At 44.5% G+C, this 20,964-nt stretch overlaps 2 protein-coding genes and 1 long non-coding RNA gene across 4 annotated transcripts; 2 read left to right on the forward strand and 1 right to left on the reverse strand.

Moving 5' to 3' along the window:
• Positions 1-10,562: 10,562 nt before the first annotated feature.
• LOC26535016 lies at positions 10,563-14,918 on the reverse strand. The gene is made up of 3 exons (XR_001453797.2): positions 14,843-14,918; positions 14,454-14,650; positions 10,563-14,345 (listed from the first exon to the last, which is right to left on the reverse strand). It is a non-coding gene; the product is annotated as an uncharacterized LOC26535016 (long non-coding RNA).
• On the forward strand, positions 14,851-17,357 carry LOC6524279 (venom carboxylesterase-6). Its single transcript, XM_002100105.3, has 4 exons — positions 14,851-15,954; positions 16,282-16,629; positions 16,710-17,002; positions 17,059-17,357. The coding sequence occupies exons 1-4, from the start codon at positions 15,052-15,054 to the stop codon at positions 17,264-17,266; spliced, it is 1,752 nt and encodes a 583-aa protein (XP_002100141.2). The 5' UTR covers positions 14,851-15,051; the 3' UTR covers positions 17,267-17,357.
• A 206-nt stretch (positions 17,358-17,563) lies between these two features.
• On the forward strand, positions 17,564-20,941 carry LOC6524280 (L-asparaginase). 2 transcript variants are annotated; one of them, XM_002100106.4, is made up of 5 exons: positions 17,564-17,708; positions 17,766-18,332; positions 18,823-19,058; positions 19,122-19,871; positions 19,937-20,941. In XM_002100106.4, exons 2-5 carry the CDS (start codon positions 18,110-18,112, stop codon positions 20,636-20,638), a joined length of 1,911 nt encoding a protein of 636 aa, XP_002100142.2. In that variant the 5' UTR covers positions 17,564-17,708; positions 17,766-18,109; the 3' UTR covers positions 20,639-20,941. The 2 variants fall into 2 exon arrangements, with proteins under 2 accessions (XP_002100142.2, XP_039233555.1); XM_039377621.2 differs by having other exon boundaries at positions 17,572-17,708; positions 17,771-18,332.
• The last annotated feature ends 23 nt before the right edge of the window (positions 20,942-20,964 follow it).

Here is a 20,964-nt window from a genome sequence, read left to right on the forward strand (position 1 = left end):
GATTGAAATTCCCCCAGAACACCCCCACACACACTGCCCATTAAAAGCGTACATGTGTGTGCTGAATGCTGTGTGCACCCTCAAAGAAAAGAATTGAACGAAGAAAAAAACAAAAAAATAGAAGAACCCATTTTCACATACATGGGAAATCCCAGGGAATCGAGACGACAAGGACTCGCCACTTAGCGGCGAAAGGAGCTATGACAGCCTGTGGCGTGGCTTATATTTCATTCATGATGCCACCGCCGCCAAATCGCCCAGCCAACAGTTTTCAATAATTTACAAGGTTGCAGGGGGAGCAGCCGAACTGGATTGAGGTCCGGATAAAAATCCGGAGCCATGTCAGCAGTAGCTGCCTGAGACTGTAAAAAAGAATGACAAATGATCGTGCAAGCATTTGGCAAATCCACGATTTCCATAATGAGGGGCACACGCGCACAGATAAATATTATGGCATAAAACACTTTGGCGGCAAAGGAAAACAAAAACGAGGACGCCACTTGGCGCATTATTTCATGAGGTCGTTACAGTCAACGCGTCCCGGTTTTTCCTCCGCCACCACCTCCAGAGAACTACGAACACCATACACCGTATACCTCCACGAAATGGACTTACTCCCAACATATAAATAACAACAGCCGAGCGACTCCAGACGAAATAGCGAAGGCACTCAAAAAAACTGGGGCTATGAAATGCAAAGGCCAGGCGACGTTTGGTGCTTTGAAGCACCTCATCTCTCTCAGTGTAAGGTGACAGGAAGTGAACTGCGTAAATAATACCACCTGTGCTGAGCCTTCGATGTGGCTCCAAATGTGAGGCTGCTGGAAATGGGTGGCAAGTTGAAAGAGGAGGAGTGGCAGAGGAGAAGCTCTCGGCTGGCACAACCGCTTGACAAAATTATGACTTCACTTACAAGAAAACATTAAAGTTTAACATTAAATGGCATGTCATTTGGGACGATGCACGGCGCTACAGGACGAAGCTCCGCCAGCACACATGACTAACGGCATGTCAGGAGCACATGCGAATCCATGCGGTTATGTCCTTCCACTTTGTGTGTGTTGTGTATGTGTGTGGGGGTGTCTCTTAAATGGTTTTCCTTCACATAATCAAATTTGACTAAATTGCATTTTCGGCAGGCTGTTCGAACTGCGATTGAAAATACTTCAGCGCGGGTCTGAGGAATTGGCTTTGACAGGTACGGCGAATTTTTGCACAAAAATTGCAGATCTGCGGATATAAGTAAGGACCTTATATTGCCAAGTTTAAACGTCAGATTTTAGCCCGCACTTGATTGATGCCAGTTCAATCAGAATGCCATTCAGCGCTGACAAAACTTATCTAATTAAAGGCAATGTGTGACCGAGTCGGGCGACTACACAGAAAGAAAATAAAATGTTCATAAATACAAATAACAGCTTATTAGTTCGATAGATTAACCAATATAATACATGCGAAATGCTATTCGCCTGCCCTAAATGTATGAATTCGATCTTATTGAACAGACATTTACGTTTTCCGTGTACTTATACTTGGTGGCGCCGTTGTTGTTGCACTAATTGTTTTATGCATGGTAAAACGCCATAAGGTCATAAATACAATAAGTCAGCTTGGGGAAGATATACGAGCGATGGGGGGCGGAGGTTTGGGAGGGGAGGGGTTGGAGGTTGCTTTCGGCTGGCAGCGACATCGGCTAAAGGCATTGGCTAAAGGCAAGGCGCTCATTAGGATAATTGCAGGCAATTAACTAAATTGCCGCCGCATTTGTCGCTCCTCGCTACTCGCGCATTCGAAAAGGAGCTCGGATCGGGGATTTGGATTGCGTTTCTCCGGCGCGCTGGCGGGGATGGGCGACACTTGGCGCTAACACAAATTATGGCTCATAATTTGCGCATGGGTAGTGTGACGACTATCTACCACCCTACCACCCGGCTACCCAATCCATCCCATTCGAAACTTGAAACAGTTTTGGCCTTTGTATGCCACAACACGCCGCAGCTCTTTGCCTCACCCTCAACGAGCCTCAACGAGACACGAGACATTTTGCAGCCGCTTTAGTGCGTTTTAATTAGCTGCCATCGGGCCAGGTAGCGGTAAGGATATGGATATACACTCAATGGAGCCGGAGAGGCGGCACGTTCCGGTGGCGACCGCCATTCCGTCCGTGATTAGATGACCGCTGAATTGGTAATCAATGCTGCTACGCTCGACGGGCTTAATAAAAGCGTACGTGCCGCCCAGCTTTAAGACTTTTCGCACACACTTCGCCCTCGCAACGGTGCACTTGAAGAAATACGAATGGACACATTTCAGAGTTGAAAGAGTATCGATTTTGTGAAATATACCAAGGGTTTGGTGCGTTCAGGGGAATGTAGGTTACTCAGTAACAGAGCAACCTTACCCACATATGGATTTCGAAATTTCATTTTTCTCACAGTGCAGCTGGACGTGTCTGGTAATGAAATCATTTCCTTTTGCTCTTTTCAAGTTTTCACCAGGATTATCGGCCGCAACCGAGGGGCCGAGGCAAGCCGAATGGCAATCCCATTCGCAATCCCAGATACCAGTCACCAGTCAGTAGTTCCCGGAGTCCAAAATCGCACCTTGGGCTTCTGGTGCATGATCGCATTAAGTTCGGTTCGTGCCGAATTCTCCGTGTGTTTTTGTGTGTTCGTGCTCCACTCGGCAGCGATTGCCGGCGGAATGCCAAATTAGTCTTAGTGCTCCCACATCCCCCACAACGCCATTTCTCAAAGACAAAGGAAGAAATGTAATCCATAAGGCGGCCATCAGCAGCCATCGTACTCATTATGGATCTGCCAAGAAGTTTTCAAACGAAAATTGCCCAAAAACCTCTTGAATCCTGCAGCAAGGATTGTGCAAGTAAAATAACCTCATCTCATTAATTGGAAACTCGTGAAAAAAGTGTTTCATTCACTTAATGTTTAATGTAATGGTAAACCACTTTTATATTGGATGAATTTATCATCCATTTTTCGGAAAGAAATACCATTGCTTATTAGGCAAATTCTTCGTATCTGAAAGTCTTTTGTGACAAAGAGGAAAAGTTTGCAACTTTAATTAAAACAAAATGCTATATGTTTAATTTCATTATGCGCTTTTGATTATTTTTGTTGGCTACAAATCAACCTCATGGATATGAAAACAAAAATGGGTGGCATAAAGTGCTATGATGATGGCAGCTTAAGCCCGAAAACGGCATCGATTTATCTGTTCTATTGGGCCGCAGGATGGTGTTATGGAGGAGGAGGCGGAGGAGGACGAGCACCTACCACGATTTCACACACACGTCAGAGCGGAAGGACACCCCTTAACCCCTGACCTGCCGAGGGGGTGTGGATCCTATATACCGAACGCGTGAGTTATACATAAAGTCGAGACCTATACCGATGTGGGTGGAGCCTCCGAATGGCCAGGATATATGTATTTGTGTGCGTGTGGGTGGGTGTCGCATGTGTGTGGGTGTCGCACTGATGTGTCCAATCAGAATCGAGGCACACACACATTCGCCAAAGTCGGGACTTTGGAGATCCCTCTTGCTCTCGTCCTTCTCTCTCTTTCAGTGCCGCAGGATATGTTTGTGTGAATGACAAAAAACACAACACACACACATACACACAGCCACAAATAAAAAAAATTGAAGAAAAAAAGAAGGTAACCGAGGGGTCCAAAAAATAAGTGAAGGAAGAACGAAAAGAGAAACGAACTGGGGACCCAGTCAGCTAGAAATCAACAAAAGCCTGTCAGGATAATGGATATAGAAGAGGGGGGCTCGGCGGGCGAAAGCTGGGAAAGAAACGAAAAATTGTTAAGCAGCTGGAAAAACCAACAAGCGAATGGGGATAACACTGATGGCGATGCAGCTCAAGTGGCAGAAATGGAAATGGAGATGGAAATGCGAAATGCAGTCGGCAGATGGAATTCAGGACTGTAAGGATAACACACACACACACATATGCACTCAGCTAGAGGTGGAATGCATCCTACTTGTCTGGCAACTTGAACTGCGGGAAAAAACTTGAAATGATTGGCCTCTCCATCGGATACAGTTGGGGTGCTATTCACTCGACTGAATATTTGCATATCCATCGCCCAATCAACTGATTTGGTCCTGGGCATAATTAACCACTTTACTACTATTTTTGGTAAAAAGTCATGCAAAATGCAGACCACAATTCCAATAGATTATATAAATGCGATTACCAATGATCTAAAATTGAATTCGTTTTATAACAAATTCCACTGCTTATTTAACAGGCTTACAATTTCTCTGTTCCGAACTTTAAAGACAGACTCCAATCTAAGGACGCCATTTGGTGCAGGACAACATCGTTTAGCGGCCACCTACATTAAAATCTCACCTTCCAGTCCACCAAATGGCGCACTAAGGAATCCTAAGGATTCGGGCTTTGGTTATGAGCCCCTTAAAATTTGTTGAGAGGGCAGGACACACACTCACAAGAGCGTGCGATTTTTGAAGGTGGATGTTTTTATTGCTTTTCGCAGATTTAGACTCAAGTTGGGTGTACTAGCTGGGGTATTCAGTTCGTTAAAAAATCGTACAGCTTAAGGACTGAAACTTAAAAATCTTGTAAGGAAGACTGCCTTATCCAATGCCTATCTAAGACCATTCTAAATAATATAAATACTTTGTATCAGCACATTTGAAAATATAATATATCTCTATAGGCACACTCCTTAAAAAACAATTGAATTTCGCCTAATGAAGAGCATTCAAAATTCGCAGTGTCAGGCAGTTTGCCATTATTTTTCTTGGCTGCTTTCGCACTCCCTTCTGCAGTGAAGGGTGCGAACTTTGTCACTCCGTTAACGTCAAGGCCATGAATACATCACAGCGCCACTCACCACCCACCGGCCCACCCACTGTCGCTACAATTCCAATTGGAGCCTTTCGTTCGAGTTGGAGTCTGCAATTGGGAGTTGGCTTTGTTGGGGGTATGGCATTTTTGAGGTGTTGTGCGGATTGCACAAATGCCATGTCTCCATGTTTACCATCATTTGAACCCGAAAAATATTTCACACCTATGCACACACGTACAGAGCAGGTTGATTTATACCCAGATAAGCACAGTAGCAGCCAAATCGTTAGCAATGCGAGTTTTTGAAACGTTTTCGGTATTAGTTCATGTTAATTTATATAATTGTTTAATATATATGACTTATATTTTTATTCGACAAAATATAATTTATTTACTTTTTTAGAGAAGTTTCCCAGATGTGTGATGTACCCCATTTTGCATGTACATTTTATGCTAATTGCGAAAGGCAAATTTCAATACAACAGACATATTCGAATGCTATTTTCTTGACCTCTGCTGTAGGTATGTGCTTCAGTGGATTGCTCGTTTGGCTGTCACTTTGCGCTGGCACTTTGCAGTTCGCAGCGCTCGTTGAAATTCATTATGGCAAGGCAAAGAGAAGCGGTTGTCATCGGCGGGGCGGTGTGGGCGGTGGGCGGACAAAAGGCGGCGTGACAAACGTAACGTAACGTAACGGAAGACACCAGACATGCCGACGGACAGACAGACGGACAGACGAACGGACGGACACGTGTGACTGGAGTAGACATGCGAATGAAAAGGAAACGAACCACCGTTACCCATCACTTTGACATTGGCCACTGAAAACTAGCCATACAACTTGCACTGCGTACTGATTTTGATTCTTACTAAGGCTTATAAAGATTCCTTCACTAAATAACTCCGAAATTTGTTTGCAAAACTGATATACCCCATCACAGTCATTTCGTCATACATATATTACGACAGTGCTGCTCCTTTTTGGAGCGGCTCCATGTCTAAATGTCGACGACAGGCCATTTTCTATAACTTATCTGATTTTAATTGCTTCAAACATGTGCGTGCCACATCATTGTCCTTTCTCCTGCACCCACACGCACTCACACTGACTCGCACATCTGTCTCTCTATCGTATGTGCTTTATAAGCGTATATAAAAGTGTGTGCTAGTGAGTGTGTGAAAGTGTGTGTCTGGCATCCTTTTTGGCGCTGTCAACATTATTTCACGTTGGGAAAATCGGGGAACAGGAGCCGGGAAATAGTCGCCAAACGCTCACGTCGTCACTCCAGACAAGTTGATGACCTCCACTACCAAACTTATCCCCTCCCTCCATCAGTATCGCTTTTGTCCTCCTCCGGAGAAGTCTCGCATGTGAGCTTGTTTATCTCGCCAGCTCCCTAGCTGCTGGCTTCTTTTTATGAGCTTTGTCGGGCTTTGATGTTAATTACCCTGTAACAACGACGACGTCTTCCTCTGTCCACCCACCCCGACCCAAAAGTCCCCAGCCCTGCCCAGCCTGCTCTTCAGTTGGTAAACAAAACAGCAGCTATTCCGCACTTCACTCCACTCCACAAATGTTTCTATCTATATGTATGCGCTTGTGTGCGAGTGTGGGCCACCAAGCTGCCCGAGATTATCTCCAAGGACCTATAAATCCAGTAATTAAAGTCAAAGTCACAAGACGCTGCTGCCTTATCAGCTGCAGGGGAAATTTCCAGCGAAAATCCCCACTCCAGTTTTGGTTTCATAATAAAATTAAGTAAAATTCTCAAACACACGTGCCAGCAAAGGGAACATCCTCTGTGGCAGTCTTTGGCACTCGCCCTCTCTTGCGCCCCCAAAACCCAAATGTCTTTATGGCATATGGTTGCACCTGTCCTGCCGTTTAAAGACAAATATTGAACTTACGATGAGCTTGAAAAACGACTTTATTAACCAATCATTTTGGCGAGACATTCAAATTGCAGCCGTTGAGACGATACAATGGGGATTGAATCGTGTTACTTTTCCTAGGGAAGTTAAAACAGCTTTGTGTTTTTTAGGAATGCTGTTACACATTCGAACTGGGATGCCAAATTTGGAACAGACCTTGGTAGAAGTGCTCTAAAACACTTGCGACCAATAGCAACCACTACATTGATCCCAATCCACGTTTTTTTTTTGCCATGTGAGTCGTGTCAGCTGCCTTTGACCAAATAAAATCAGTGCCACGAAGACCCCGCAAATCTCTCGCCAAGCGATAGCTATCGACAGCAATCGAAATGAGTTAAGGACATGAGTTATTTATGGCTTTTAAGTGACAGCCAGATCTGCTCCGCATCCGAATTGGGCAAGCAGTGCCCTCCCTATACCATGCCATTCTTATTCCCATTCCCATCCTTAGCTGTCATCTTACATATGGAGATTTATTTCAGCTGCTAAGCGCATTTGTAAGCATTTTTAATAGAGTCCAAGTTTAGATAGGCAGGAATCGAACGATACGGTGGGGTGGTTTATCTTCAGTAGGTTAAGTGGCCAAGTGGAGTGAAGTGGGTGCCCAAGCCTCCGGCAGTCAACAAATTTGGCTTAGATTCAACGCCGAGATTGCCGCATAACAAGATCTCCACGGACACTTTATAAACATAACCAATATCGGATGTTCGTCGGAAATAGAGCAGTTTTTAGAATCAGCTTTAATAGGAATCTTTCTTTACAGATTTATTATCTATTTAAGTGTTCAACTTTTTTAGCTGCTGAGTGACTTTAATGCCGGAAAGGCATTTGGAATTAACTTGGTTAGTGGATGGAATGGAATGGAATGGCTTGGACGGGGTGTTCCAGTAGCAGTTGTGATTTCACTAATTTGTCGTCGTGTTGACTGTCAAATTGGATGCCATGTGTGGGTGTCATTAATGCCAACCCCCGAGAATGAAGCGCGGAGACACGGAGACACAGAGACGACTCATTAATGCCACTCATCAAAACTATAACGAATGTTGAAGGGTCCACCAACCCCCGGCCATCCCAAATCGGTCTGCAGCCCCACATCACCCACCAACCCCTTCCCCAACACCAAGTGCGTGAGAGACACTATCCTGGCACTATAAATTTGGGTTAGGTTAACCCCGAGAAACAGAAACAGACACAGACACAGACGGCGGCACAAAATGTGTGTTTTTGAGCTGATGACGCTGATGATGGCATTTGTCGCCGTTCTCTGGCCATTGCCATTGCCATTCCATCTCCACTTCGTTGTCCTTCGGCCTCGGCATCCTCGTCCTTTTCGGGCCGTCAAATAGGCATTCAGCTATTTTCGCGTAAATTGCTGCTAATTTTGTTTATCGCAGGACAATTATCCAGGCGAACGAACTGACAAATGAGCCGCACACTTGCCGCCCCAAACAAAACCCACTCACACGCACACAACTGACTGCCAAAAGGACATGTGTGTGTGTGTGCAACGTCCTTTGTTTCGATGCTCCTGCCGTCAGGATGCCGATACTATAAGTGAACTATTTTTAAATTTTAATAACTTTCATAACCATTTCACATATCCTTAAAATCAGTCAACTCTATCCTTTGAGCTAACCAATGTATTTCTTGATTTTAACTATGGTTTTTAAATCGCATTGAAATTGCAACTGCGTATTTGTCATGTGGCCATGCAAGAGTGAACCTCCCCCGCCTCAACTTTGTACCCCTCCCCATTCGCGAGTTTCCACCAGCCGTTTAACACTAACTAAGCGGCTTACTTTCCCTGCGATTTTCTAATATAACAAAAGAAAAGCGGCCCGAAAAAAGAAAAGAAAACGATGAAGCGAGGAAAATAATGCCCTGTGTCCCTGGGAGCAAAGAAAAAAAAAGGAATTTGGGTGGGTGGGTTTTGCTTGTTTGGTGGTTGCAGGGGCGACCAAGTTAAGAAATCAAACAGCTGACATAAATAACATTTTAATTTAAATACGGCAGGACACAACAATATTTTTTTGCCGTTAAGGTAAGCAGAAGGTACAACAATAACAACGATGGGGGCAAGGACAGCAAGGACAGCGGGCGAAAAAATACATATTTAAACAGGATCTCGCCTGAGAAGCAAACAAAATTAAGCAGCGAAATGGGATGGGACAGGGATCGGGGGTTTGGGTGGTTGGGGGGAAACGCAGTCAACAGTGGGGAAGTAAATTTTATTTTAAAATAAATTTATCGCCTTATCCGTTGTCCACGGCAGCCGCGGCAGGAATATCAGAAACAGAAACTGAAACAGGAACAGTGCCAGAGTCAAGTTTTCCAATACCCTGACAGAGGGCAACGCGACTTTCCCAACGATTTCGTAATTCTCGTTCAAGGCAAGACTAGAAACCGTTTGGATGTTCAGTTACTTGGGGCAAAATTTTGGGTGCATTCCAACGAGTAACTTTTAGCTAACTTTTTAGCGATTGCAAAGATGATGAATGAGCAACTGCTCATCATATTATATATTAAACTGCCGTAGAGTATTCCATTGATCGGTGTATTCTTTTCAGAACATATCTTGTTTTGCTTTCTTTGGCTCTGGCTGCAGTGCCCCACAACGGCGATTGCCGGACAGCCAAGGAACACATGAGACCGGAAGGTGGGTGGTGCTGGAGGGGGGGCAGTGGGCTAGCAACTGCCACCCGCTGGCAGCTGGACAAGGGCGAGAACAAGGACGCTGGCGGGGACGAGGGCACCGACACGGATGTGGATTGCGGACGCGGATGCCGGAGCAGAGTCCCAGCACGAGAGCTTCATTTGAACGAAATGAAATCATAATGAGATTTTTGCGTTCGTTTTTTGTCGCCGCAGAGGGATGGGAATGAGAACGGGAATGAGAACGGGAATGAGAACGGGAATGAGAACGGGAATGGGATTGGGTATTGGAAATGGTAATGGGATGGCCTGCTTTGGTCTGGTTTGGGGGTAGTGCCAACCGACGGAAGCAGCAATTGCCATTGCCATGGCCTGGCATCGCGTAATGACAAAAATTCATAATTGGATAAAGAAGCAGACGTGTGCTGGTCCATCCAAAAAAATCCATAAAATAGAAGACCAGATTGAAATCCAACAGCTTGTAAAGTGAGCCACCAAATGGCCAATCAAACAGCGGAAATAACGCTGGACAAAAGACAATAGGTACCTCCTATTCAGTTTAAGGTATGTGCATTGCGATGCATTCGATCTAACTTCTTGCTCATTACCATCAATTAAAGCGAAATCAAATATTTCGCCTTGTAGCTGTTGATTCCCTGACATGCCAGGCAATATTTGACGGTAAATCAAACCAAATATCCGCCCATAAACCGCAATTTAATGGGACTCCCTGTCTCCTGGACTGCGTACCCCCTTTTTTTGGCCTTATGGCAATTGTGCACTTGATTGTTAGCGGCTTGTTGGGCAGCCAACAGGGCGGATCATCCCAGACCGCAATCCCCATACCGGCAGCCATATGGCCAACAATATGGTTGTTGGTTGCTAGCTACTAGCTGCTCGCTACTGGTTGTTGTCCAATTGTTGTGATTGTTGGCAATGCAAAATGCCAGGCATTCGAATGCACTGGCGCGTAATCCGCAGCCGGCAATCGAGAGAACGACTTGAGAATTCACTTGACTCGAAATGAAAGAATCTGAAAGGAGCACAGCGAAACAAATGAAAATAATATTAACGTGGGCCCCATGGCCCACAGAAATGCCAGGCACCCCAGAGAAAAAAAAAACAGAAAAACAATAATCGCCCTCAAAAGCAACAATATATTGTTTCACCCAGAGATGAGCTCAATTATTTCGTAACAGGTAATTAAAAGCTATTTGATATTTCAGCTTAACAATTTTCGAAAGAGGCTGTGTGATATCATTTTGAAACAGATCATTTGCAATATCGGATTAAAATTGCGATGTTCCGCTAGTGTGGGTGCACTAGATTTGGACTAAGCCAAGCTGAATAACTTGATTTGCGGGTGGCATTTCGCCTGTCTGCCGTTGGTAATTGTATTAGGTACACATGTGCAGGAATATCGGAGCAGAGTGTGGAGCATCAGCTGCCACAACTAATTAGACGGCGCCCACATGCATAGGCAAACTGCGTTAATGGAGTGCGTAATGGGTTAATTTTGGCCTGGCAATTCCGCACCCACACACTCTTTTTGCAAGGCACCAACCTCCCCGCCATGCCCATACGATTCCCATCCCATGTCGGTACCCATCCCCGCGTCGTTAGCCGTCTGTCAATGTTTGCACTTTTGTTTAGCGGGAACGGACAGGAGGCTTGGGTGGTGGTGGCATGGTAGTGGATGGTGCGGTGCTGCCTCCGGTTAAGCGTGGAACGTGTCGTCGACACAGTCGGCGGGAAAACCAAAAGTCGGATTCAGATTCTCATTCGGCGACGGAGTCACCGCGTTGACGACAAGTTAATCACATCGTGTCCAATCAGGCGAGCTAATCCCTCTGACAGGCTTCGACATCCACATCCACACGCCTGAGCCCGACTCCGACTGAGTAGCTGCTCTTTCTCTGATATTTTCTGGAGCATACACTAACCAGCGAAGTGGTCAGGCCAATTCAGGCAAAGTCCATAGAAATTTAAGCTTCTGAGACCTTTGATTCCTATGCCAAACTCTACATATCTACATGTCGTTATGCAGATGGTTTTGAATAATCAACAATAAGCAGTTACTTGATTAATCGGGGTTGCACAGTGATACTTAATTTCACTACCTCGCCAGTAAGTGTATTCAAACTTCTCGGTGGTTGGCCATTATCTCTCCCCGGTCTCTGATTATTATTACTATTATGGATGTAAACCTGGCAACATCTGCTGCATATCAATTTGTTGGCTCTGACTTGAAACGCTTAAACTGATCCATGTCAGGTCGCCTGGCCTAAGCCAACAGTCGAAGTTGCTTTTTTTTTGTTTCTTTGTTTTTTTCATATTTTGAGTTCTTGGACTTAGCCGACTAAGCCCGTTCCGGACATTGGCAATTTGCATTTCCCGATTCAACATCATCGACATTTCCTAGTGGCCAATTATCGCTTAAGCTCTCCGTTGTGCTTCTTTTTTGGGGTTTTGGACGGCTTTAAAGTTGAGATGGGCATGGAAAACCTTACGGTGAGTGTGGGGTATGGGGGTCTAGGGAGTTGGAACTTGGCCTGTTTAAAAATTCGTTTAAATTCCATTGCCGAAAGTTGCTTGTCCCTTGTTGGCAAAGTCAAAAGCAAAGTGGGTAGAAGTAAAGGCTGGGAAAATATGCAGCAACCGCGAAATTGAAATTTTGGCTTCGCCTGCCGCGGCGGCTTCTTGGCATTGTTGGGAAAAATCGGCTATGGGATGAGTGCTCACCACCTGATCCTAAGTAAATACCAGGACAAGCCGGGCGGCAGCCCAAAAGGACACCCAGATATCCATGCATGTGACTGGATATTTATATTCCCTTTTCCCTCTTTTGCGTTTTTTTTGTTTTTGATATTATGCCTCGCGAGTTGGCTTTTCTTTTTAATTAAATGAAACCAGAGGAATTGACCCAAAACGCAGAATAAATAAATATTTAAGGAAGGGATGAGGGTTTTTCGTCTCGTCCGCCGGAGCATCTGTTGTTCCATGTTTGCCTCTTGTTTTTGTTAATAATTATTTCACTTTTTTTTATCGATGGAGGTGGAAAGAATTCAAAAGATGCCGCATAGCCATTGTTTACTGTGGAAACAAAACCGAAACAAGGCACAGCAATCATACACAAAAAAAGAGCGAAAAAAAAAAACAACAATAAATATTTCACCTTCAATAAATCATTTTCCATTTCGCTGTTGGGCAGCAAATCCCCTTTACACCTTCGCCCCAAAAAAAAAGGGTTTCTTGTCAACCCCAAGAGCTTTCCCTCTTCTATACTTAAAATTCAACAAAATTTAAATACATAATTTGTGAAAATACAACGTAAATTGCATTAAAAAACTGAAGAATTTTGGCGGAAGAATGAGAAATGGGCTTAGATCGATATAAAATAGTGAAAAGCTAAGTAGTTTAACTTCTTAATTTTATGCCTTGCCAGAAACATTATTCACTTGTTTAAACGTATAGCGAGAAACGTAATTGTAAACATAGTATTTCATTAAGTGCATTGTAAACAGGTTTGGGGCATATTTTAAGAAAAACCCTGTCAGACAAGTCGGTACACTGTCATAAAATACGTATACTCGTACTTTGGTTGGATGAGAAAAATGAATTAGGTCCTTGAGCCAACGGCAGTCGCCACTGCCCATCTTCTACTTATATGCAGCCATATATAGTTACTGGGTAGCACATATCAATTTGGTGTGGCTGGTTTGTTTGTTAGCCGGCTGATAAATTGGCACTCAAGTGGATTAAAATTGTTTGCAGCTAAATAAATCTGTGTGCCCGGTCTGGACATTTGTCAGGATGGCAAAAATGTGGTGTCCTGGTGGTGCAGCACCGCATCATGTCTGTGTCGCATATTAGTTCCCAAAAAAAAAAAGGTAAAGCTCAAGTCCGGTTATGAATTAAAAAGGGTCTCCCGACGAAGGAAATGTTTTGAGCCATCCCGCTCTATTAGGAATTCGGCAGTTCTGTAATTTTTTATTTTTTTAACCTCATCTGCAGCTCTCTTTCGTGGCAACTTCAAAGGGACCTATTAGCTCGATGGTATTTTTCGGAATGCAAAGGCATTTTTAAAAATGCGCTTCTTCATATCGCGTCAGTTCGTCCCCCAGTCGCATTTTTATTCTGTTTCAACAACGTTCAAGTTTGCGCTTTTGTTTTGATTTCTTTTTGTTTGGTGGGCTCGGCGGCGCATCGTCAAATATTTTATACGCGCATAAATATGCTCAGATGAGTTTAAAAAAATGTGAATTAGCATAATCGCTAATCGGTTACGCTCCATCTCAATAGGCTTTCTCTACACTTGGAAACAGCCAAGACGGTTGACATTTGAAATAAGTTTTAAACAATTTCTAGCCATTCCGTTTGTACGACTCGAAAACTTTAGCAAGTAATTGGGTCTAAACTTATGGATTTTGCTTGTACTTTAGGACCGATTGGACCGATCCAAGGCCAAATTACGAACGTTATAACAACATTCCAAAGTGGGACGAACGTTATCTGCATCTGCTTAGAAATGCCATTAATACATTATAGTTGTAGTATCGTTCTCGTGTTCTCCACTATATATGCCTTGTCATTGACAAGCCAATGTTGACCAAATTAAATCATTAAGACGGCAACAGTGGGTTAAGTCAAATTCAAAACCCAAAACAAATATAATATATGTATAACATTGATCACTTCAATGACAGGGCAATAATAAATAAGAATAGATTGCAGGAATAAAATTCCTTCACAAACAAGCATACTAATTCAAAGTATAATAAAATCATAAATAATTAAATAAAGAGTCACTCACAGTTTCGTAATTTGTTGAAATTGTAGATACTTGTATGTAAGAGTATTTGCTTTTCATGATGTTTTAGAACATGATAATTTTTAGTGCACGATTCATCAATCAACAACCTGCAAATAAGTAACGAAAATATAATATCATGATCAATTAGCATTACACTAGCAAGAACCTCAATAACTTCAATTAAAATGCAGTACACAAATGACTTAATGACACACCTCAAGCCACGGTTTTCGGCCAGATTTGACCAAATTTGCGCAGTGTTCCAAAACGAAACCTAAACATCCGAAATTAATGTCGATGCTTGATGTTGTGCTGATGGCGACGTTGATGCTGATCACGCAGCTAAGTGGCAAGAAAGATATCGCTGCTGCACCTTGGCTTCTGCACACCCTTCCATCTATAGACATGGTTCCTGTAAATGGAAATACAAGAGTGATATATGTAAGAGACCGCTTTCGATAATAATTGAACACAAAATCTTCGAGATAGGAAAAAATAACGAGTAATTCGACAATTTGTACATCTGATTAATAGATAGTAAATTGTATTAGACTTAAAACAATAAGTACATACATATTTTGCGCAGAGCTTTTTGATTGCTTACCATATTTAAAATACTCCGCTGAGGGTATGAAAATAAGCAGAATTAATGAGCTAAGAGACGGGCCGTTTAAAAAAATTCGGCAAACAAGTTAGCTTCGGAAGCTGGAGCGCTAAGATTGCTGGCTTTATGATGGTGTTGTAATCTTAAAACTACGCGTGCTGTCCACCAGCGAAATCAGTCTTATCTCGGACTTCAAGCGCAGTAACACGATGTCAAAAAACGCTGGCCTTTGGTCGATTCGGGTTATTTTGTTGTGCATTTGCATTCAATGGAGCGATGGACGCAATTCGCAGTGTTTGCACGTCCGTTTATCCCACGGCGGATGGCTAATTGGACGCCATTTGACCACCCACAATGGCCGGCACATGCGGGCTTTTATGGGTGTCCCATATGCAGAGCCGCCACTCGATGATCTTCGCTTTCGTCCGCCGGTGCCGAAAGCTTCTTGGGAGGGTGAACGATTAGCGATCAAGGATGCACCCATCTGTCTCCAGCGAGATCCCTTCCGACGCGACATGATCCTGGAGGGTTCCGAGGATTGCCTCTATCTGAACGTTTACACGCCGGAGAGGCTGAAAACTAATGGATCGTTGCCTGTGATGGTGTGGTTCCATGGCGGCGGCTGGCAGTGTGGCTCCGGTATCAGCAGCTTCTACGGTCCTGATTTTCTGCTCGACCACGACATCGTCTTGGTTTCGGCCAACTTTCGATTGGGACCTTTGGGATTCCTTAGCACTGAGACGGTCGATTGTCCCGGTAACAATGGCTTAAAGGATCAACTGGAGGTGCTGCGCTGGGTTCGTGCAAACATAGCATCATTTGGTGGTGATCCAAATAGTGTTACGGTCTTTGGTGAGAGCGCTGGAGGTGCCAGTGTCACCTATCACATGCTGTCGGAAAAGTCGCGCGGCTTACTGCATCGTGGTATAGCCCAATCTGGCACCTATTTCAATCCCTGGGCACAGCCTGCGCATAAGGGAGTGGCCGCTGGAAGGGCAACCAAATTGGCCAACATAGTGGGCTGCGGCACCGCTGAAGAATGGCCGGAAAAACTGGAGTGTCTGAGGAAGAGCCCAGCCGAGGATATAGTGGCCTCCCTATACGACATGTTCGTAAGTATTTGTAGTCTGCAAAAGATTAAGGAGTTGTTACTAACAGGAAGATAATCTTGAATTTAACGTAGTTATTTACTTTTGTTTATGCAACTCTACACAAAACATGACGTAGCCTCATAACCAAATTTAGCTATCTAAAGTTATGTATGTAAAATACTTTTGTTACAATTAACAAAAAAAAACAGATATTGCTACCAGCAAGACTTTTGTGAAAAATGTTATGGTGGTATTGACCAAAATTAAGTACAATGCAGCCATTCAAGCTGTTATTAAACAAATAAGGTGAAGGGAAGGTTAAGCTATACCTTTGAATTTTTGTTGCAGGTCTGGGACTTTGATCCGATGATACCATTTCCGCCTGTGATCGAACCGGAGCACGATGGTGCCTTCCTCACAGTGGCACCTCGCCAGGCGGCCAAGCCACATGGACTGGAACTTCCACTTATGGTGGGCGCCACCGCCGAGGAAGGTCTCCTAAAAACCGCCGCCCTGCTCAACCTTCCCCAACTGTTGGCCGAGTTTAAGTCTCAGTTCGAGCAGGTCCTGCCAGTCGTACTTAACTACGATCACCACGACGATTCCGTGCGACAGAGGATTACGCAGCGCATCGAAAGCTTCTACTTCAAGTCGGGCCATGATTATGATAAGGCCAACCACCAGAATTTGACCGACGTGAGTGGGGAATCCTTAATCTATATGAATTAAAAGTTTATGAAACTAATCGGCATTGTAAAAACTACTTACCATCTCAGCTGATCTCGGACGGATGGTTTGTGGCCGGAATCGATGAGTATCTGCGCCTCCGGATATCCCAAGAGGACGTGGCCCCCACTTATGTATACCTCTTCGATCACAAGGGAGCCGCCAGTTTTACGGAGATTTTCAAGGGCGGCCGGAACGAGTTCTACGGAGCGTGTCACGCAGAGGAGCTCCAGTATTTGTTCCCCATTGGGCGGGAGCTTTTCGTTAGTGCGGTGCCGACGCAAAAGGATCTAGAGCTCCGCGAACTAATGCTCAAACTGTGGGTTAGCTTTGCGAAGACTGGGTATAAGCCATTCAGGACATCTTTTTAAGCCGAAACTAATAACACTTTCTCCGCAGCAATCCAAATCCCACGAATGCCAGCATCCATCTGCCGAACTGGAGTCCCGCTTCCAGTTATCCAGTGGAATATGCCCGATTGGGCACCAAAGTGGAGGACTCCGCATCCATTTTCCGACTTGAGAACGAGTTAATGCAGCCTCGCGCCGATTTTTGGAGGGACCTGCAGCCCCATTTGCCCGCCAGTCACGCCCACAACGAGCTGTAGTAGACCCCCGAATCATTGTTCTAATGCAATTTACATTTTGTCTCAATCACTTGATGTATTTCACCACAAGATATAAACCGACCGAACTGTACTTAACTGTTTTGCACATTTACCGCCAAGCTAACGGAATTTCAAAGCTGCCGGACGTGGCCAAGCTTTTGCGCTGCCAGACTTCTGGAAATTAGCACTTTAGTGTCGTTGATAGTATGGCAGCGCTTTGCGCGTACTTGCCGCATCGGTGGAAAAACCTGAGAATGTGTAAACAAATCAATACAGAAAATAATAGAGCTTCGCCTATATATAGACAAGACAACAAAGGCTAGGACAGACTATGCTTTTTATATAATTTAAAGAAGTGAAGTCAAATGGGAAATGAAATAGAAACGAAGTTTTGAAAAAAACGCGAACGAACCGGTCTATCGATAGTCGCCCAGCTGATTGGGTGATTATTTATGGTCATAATATTGCTATCAGCGAAATTTCATTTGAATTTCATTAGATTAGTCATGTACGTCGTGGGCCAAAGTCTTGTGCGGTTATCTATATAAGTGATTGCGCGCCGTGATTTGGGCTTTCCGTTTCAATTTCCTCTGCGAAAGAGCCCCAATACCACGTGCTATCCGGCGCCCCCCCACGAATTATTATTATTATTAGTATTCCGAGCCGATCCGGATTAGCCCCCGATAACGAGTTGGCCAAATAATCATCAAAGGCACGGGCTGTTAATGGATTTTCTGTTTACGCTCCGGAACGACACCATCCGAGTACCCAGTGATAAGGCGGCTTTGCAACCGGCGCTTCGCAGTCTATATTTCCAATTTTATTACTCTATAGTAGTGAGCCATGTCGTCAAACGGAATGGCTATTCCTGTCCTTAAGACCAATGGTCACGAGCGCCTGGCCTCGCTGGACAAAAGCATGCCGCCGGCATCGCCCACTCTGCCGAGTCCCACGATCCGCAGGAACAAAAGTGACGGAAAACTAATGGCGCAGGATGTGAAGGAGGCCATGGTGAAGGTTATCTACACTGGAGGCACCATCGGCATGGTGCGCAACGAGCGAAATGGTAAGCCACCCACGGCTCCCCAAATACGGAGATTCATTGGAACTTGAAAGAAACCAATGTCCTTTGCATTTCAATAATGTTTTTACAAAGAATCTAGAAAACACTGTCCAACTAGACAAGATATCATATTATGTATATATGTTAGTTTTACAAGCAAGAGGAGTCCCAAAATAATAGCCAGATAAGATAAATGATACAACAGCTTTCCAATGCACTTAAAAATATTTTATTTGACAAGAAATGAGAATTAATATTGTTGAAAAATAAACAAATCAAATATACGCGATAATGTCCACAAATAGACACTTAATATTGAAATCAAGTGACAGTCAGCAGATTGTTGATGCTTACAAATATTGGCTTATATTGTATTTGTATATTGTTATTTGTTTGGTATTACGTGTTCTTATCAGGTATTTTAGTAAACATTTCACACACTTGTGAACCTTATTGTGAATCCTTATTTTACCAAATTGCATAATTATTCCAGCGCTGGCACCCATTCCCAATGCTCTGGTGCGCAGTATCCGGAAATATCCGAACATCCACGATGAGGAGTACGCGCTGCGCCGGTTTGGAACATCTGCATCGATGGCTCCACTGGTGCTGCCCATTGTTCAGGGAGTAGATCGCAGGGTTATCTACCAGATCACGGAGTATACACCGTTGCTGGACAGCAGCAATATGACGATGAACGATTGGGCGCGAATCGCTAGCGATATTCAGGTATGTACTTATAACAAAAATGTACATTAAAAGTATTATTAATTCTTCTTGTTTTTTGTTTAGCAATCGTACGAGTTCTTCGACGGTTTTGTGGTGCTCCATGGCACCGACACACTTTCCTACACAGCATCTGCGCTATCCTTCATGTTGGAGAATCTGGGCAAGACTGTGATCATCACGGGCTCCCAAATCCCCATCTTTGAGACGCGAACCGATGGCAAGGACAATTTTACGTCGGCCTTGATAATAGCCGGTAACTACATCATTCCGGAGGTGTGCGTCTTCTTCGGGCACAAGCTAATGCGCGGCAATCGGACGGTGAAGGTCAGTTCGAATGCCTTGGACGCATTCGATTCACCAAATGTTCCACCGCTGGCAAGGATCGGCATTGATGTGAACGTGGACTACCGCCTGATATTCCGACCATGCAGTATTGAAAGGTTTCGCGTTCACTTGAATCTCGATGAGAATGTGGGCTTGCTGCGAATCTTTCCAAGCATTTCGCATTCCACATTCCGGGCATTCCTGGCGCCACCGATTCGCGGCGTAGTTCTGCAATCGTTCGGATCTGGAAATATACCATCGAACCGAACGGACCTCATCGATGAACTGCGTGCGGCCGGCGAACGAGGCGTTATCATAATCAATTGCACACAGTGTCCCAATGGCACAGTGGCGGAGATCTATGATACGGGCAAAGTGCTCTGCGATGTGGGTGTAATTCCCGGTTTCGATATGACTCCCGAGGCGGCCCTGTCCAAACTGGCCTATGTCATCGGCAAGGAGGAGTGGTCACTTGAGGTAAAGAAGCAGGTAAGTTAGGCCTATAATAAAACACATACATATGGATTATCCAAAATGTGCATATGCGTTTTAAGATGATGCAGGCAAACCTGAGGGGCGAACTGACCTCCTTAAAGGCTGCCAAGATGGAGGACTACGACTTGGTGGATGCAGTGGCTCGATCTCTGCACTTGTCCTCGCCTCAAGAACTAGATCAGCTGGGCGAAACGCTCTTTCCGGCCATGATCAACGCCGCTGTGGCCGAAGGCGATCCCAAGAAGATCAACAACTTGAAAGCCTATGGCGCCGACTTATCGGGAACGAACCATGACCAGCGAACGGCCTTGCATTTGGCATGTCAGCTGGGAAACGTGGAGATCGTAAAGTACCTACTGCAGAATGGAGTATCCGTGCATGTGCGGGATCGCTATGATCGCACTCCGCTCCTGGAGGCTGTCTCCACCGATAGCCACGAGATCATCCAGCTGCTCATCAACTGTGGTGCCCATTTGACGGGATCTTCGCGAGCGATTGGCGAACAACTGTGTGCGGCAGCTGCTAGGGGATCGATGGTTAGATTGAAGTCCTACCAATTTGCCGGTGCTGATCTCGCCCAGCCGGATCCTTCGGGCAGGACGGCATTGCACGTGGCTGCTCTGCACGGATTTCCAGAGGTGGTGCAGTACGTCCTGCCCTACTTCGAGAATCCTCACGAAAAGGACATGCTGGGCCTGACCGCCTTGGATTATGCGGAGCGCGGTGGACACGCGGCGGCTATAGAGGCCCTAAAAACATAGAAATCTCTTCCGAACCATAACTCGCTTTGTTCCTACTGCATAAAGAAAAAACATTGGAGGCAAGAGTTTTTTCTTCAACAGAGTTTCGACCCTTTGTACTTAAGTGGTGCATCTAGTCTGATGTTTTTAAGTGTCCAAAGTTTATCTTATCTTACCTGTTTTAATTTGTGTTTACTTACTTACTTACTTATGTATCTATTGAATGCAATATTATTATTAGCCAAAACTAAACGTTTACAAACTGAAAACAATTTAACGTATAAATTAAACATCGAATATTGTAATCGATTATATAAAAAGGTATATACATAGTGTAATTTGTTGTA

The sequence above is a fragment of the Drosophila yakuba genome, chromosome X (assembly GCF_016746365.2).
Source record: "Drosophila yakuba strain Tai18E2 chromosome X, Prin_Dyak_Tai18E2_2.1, whole genome shotgun sequence".
Lineage (NCBI taxonomy): Eukaryota > Metazoa > Arthropoda > Insecta > Diptera > Drosophilidae > Drosophila > Drosophila yakuba.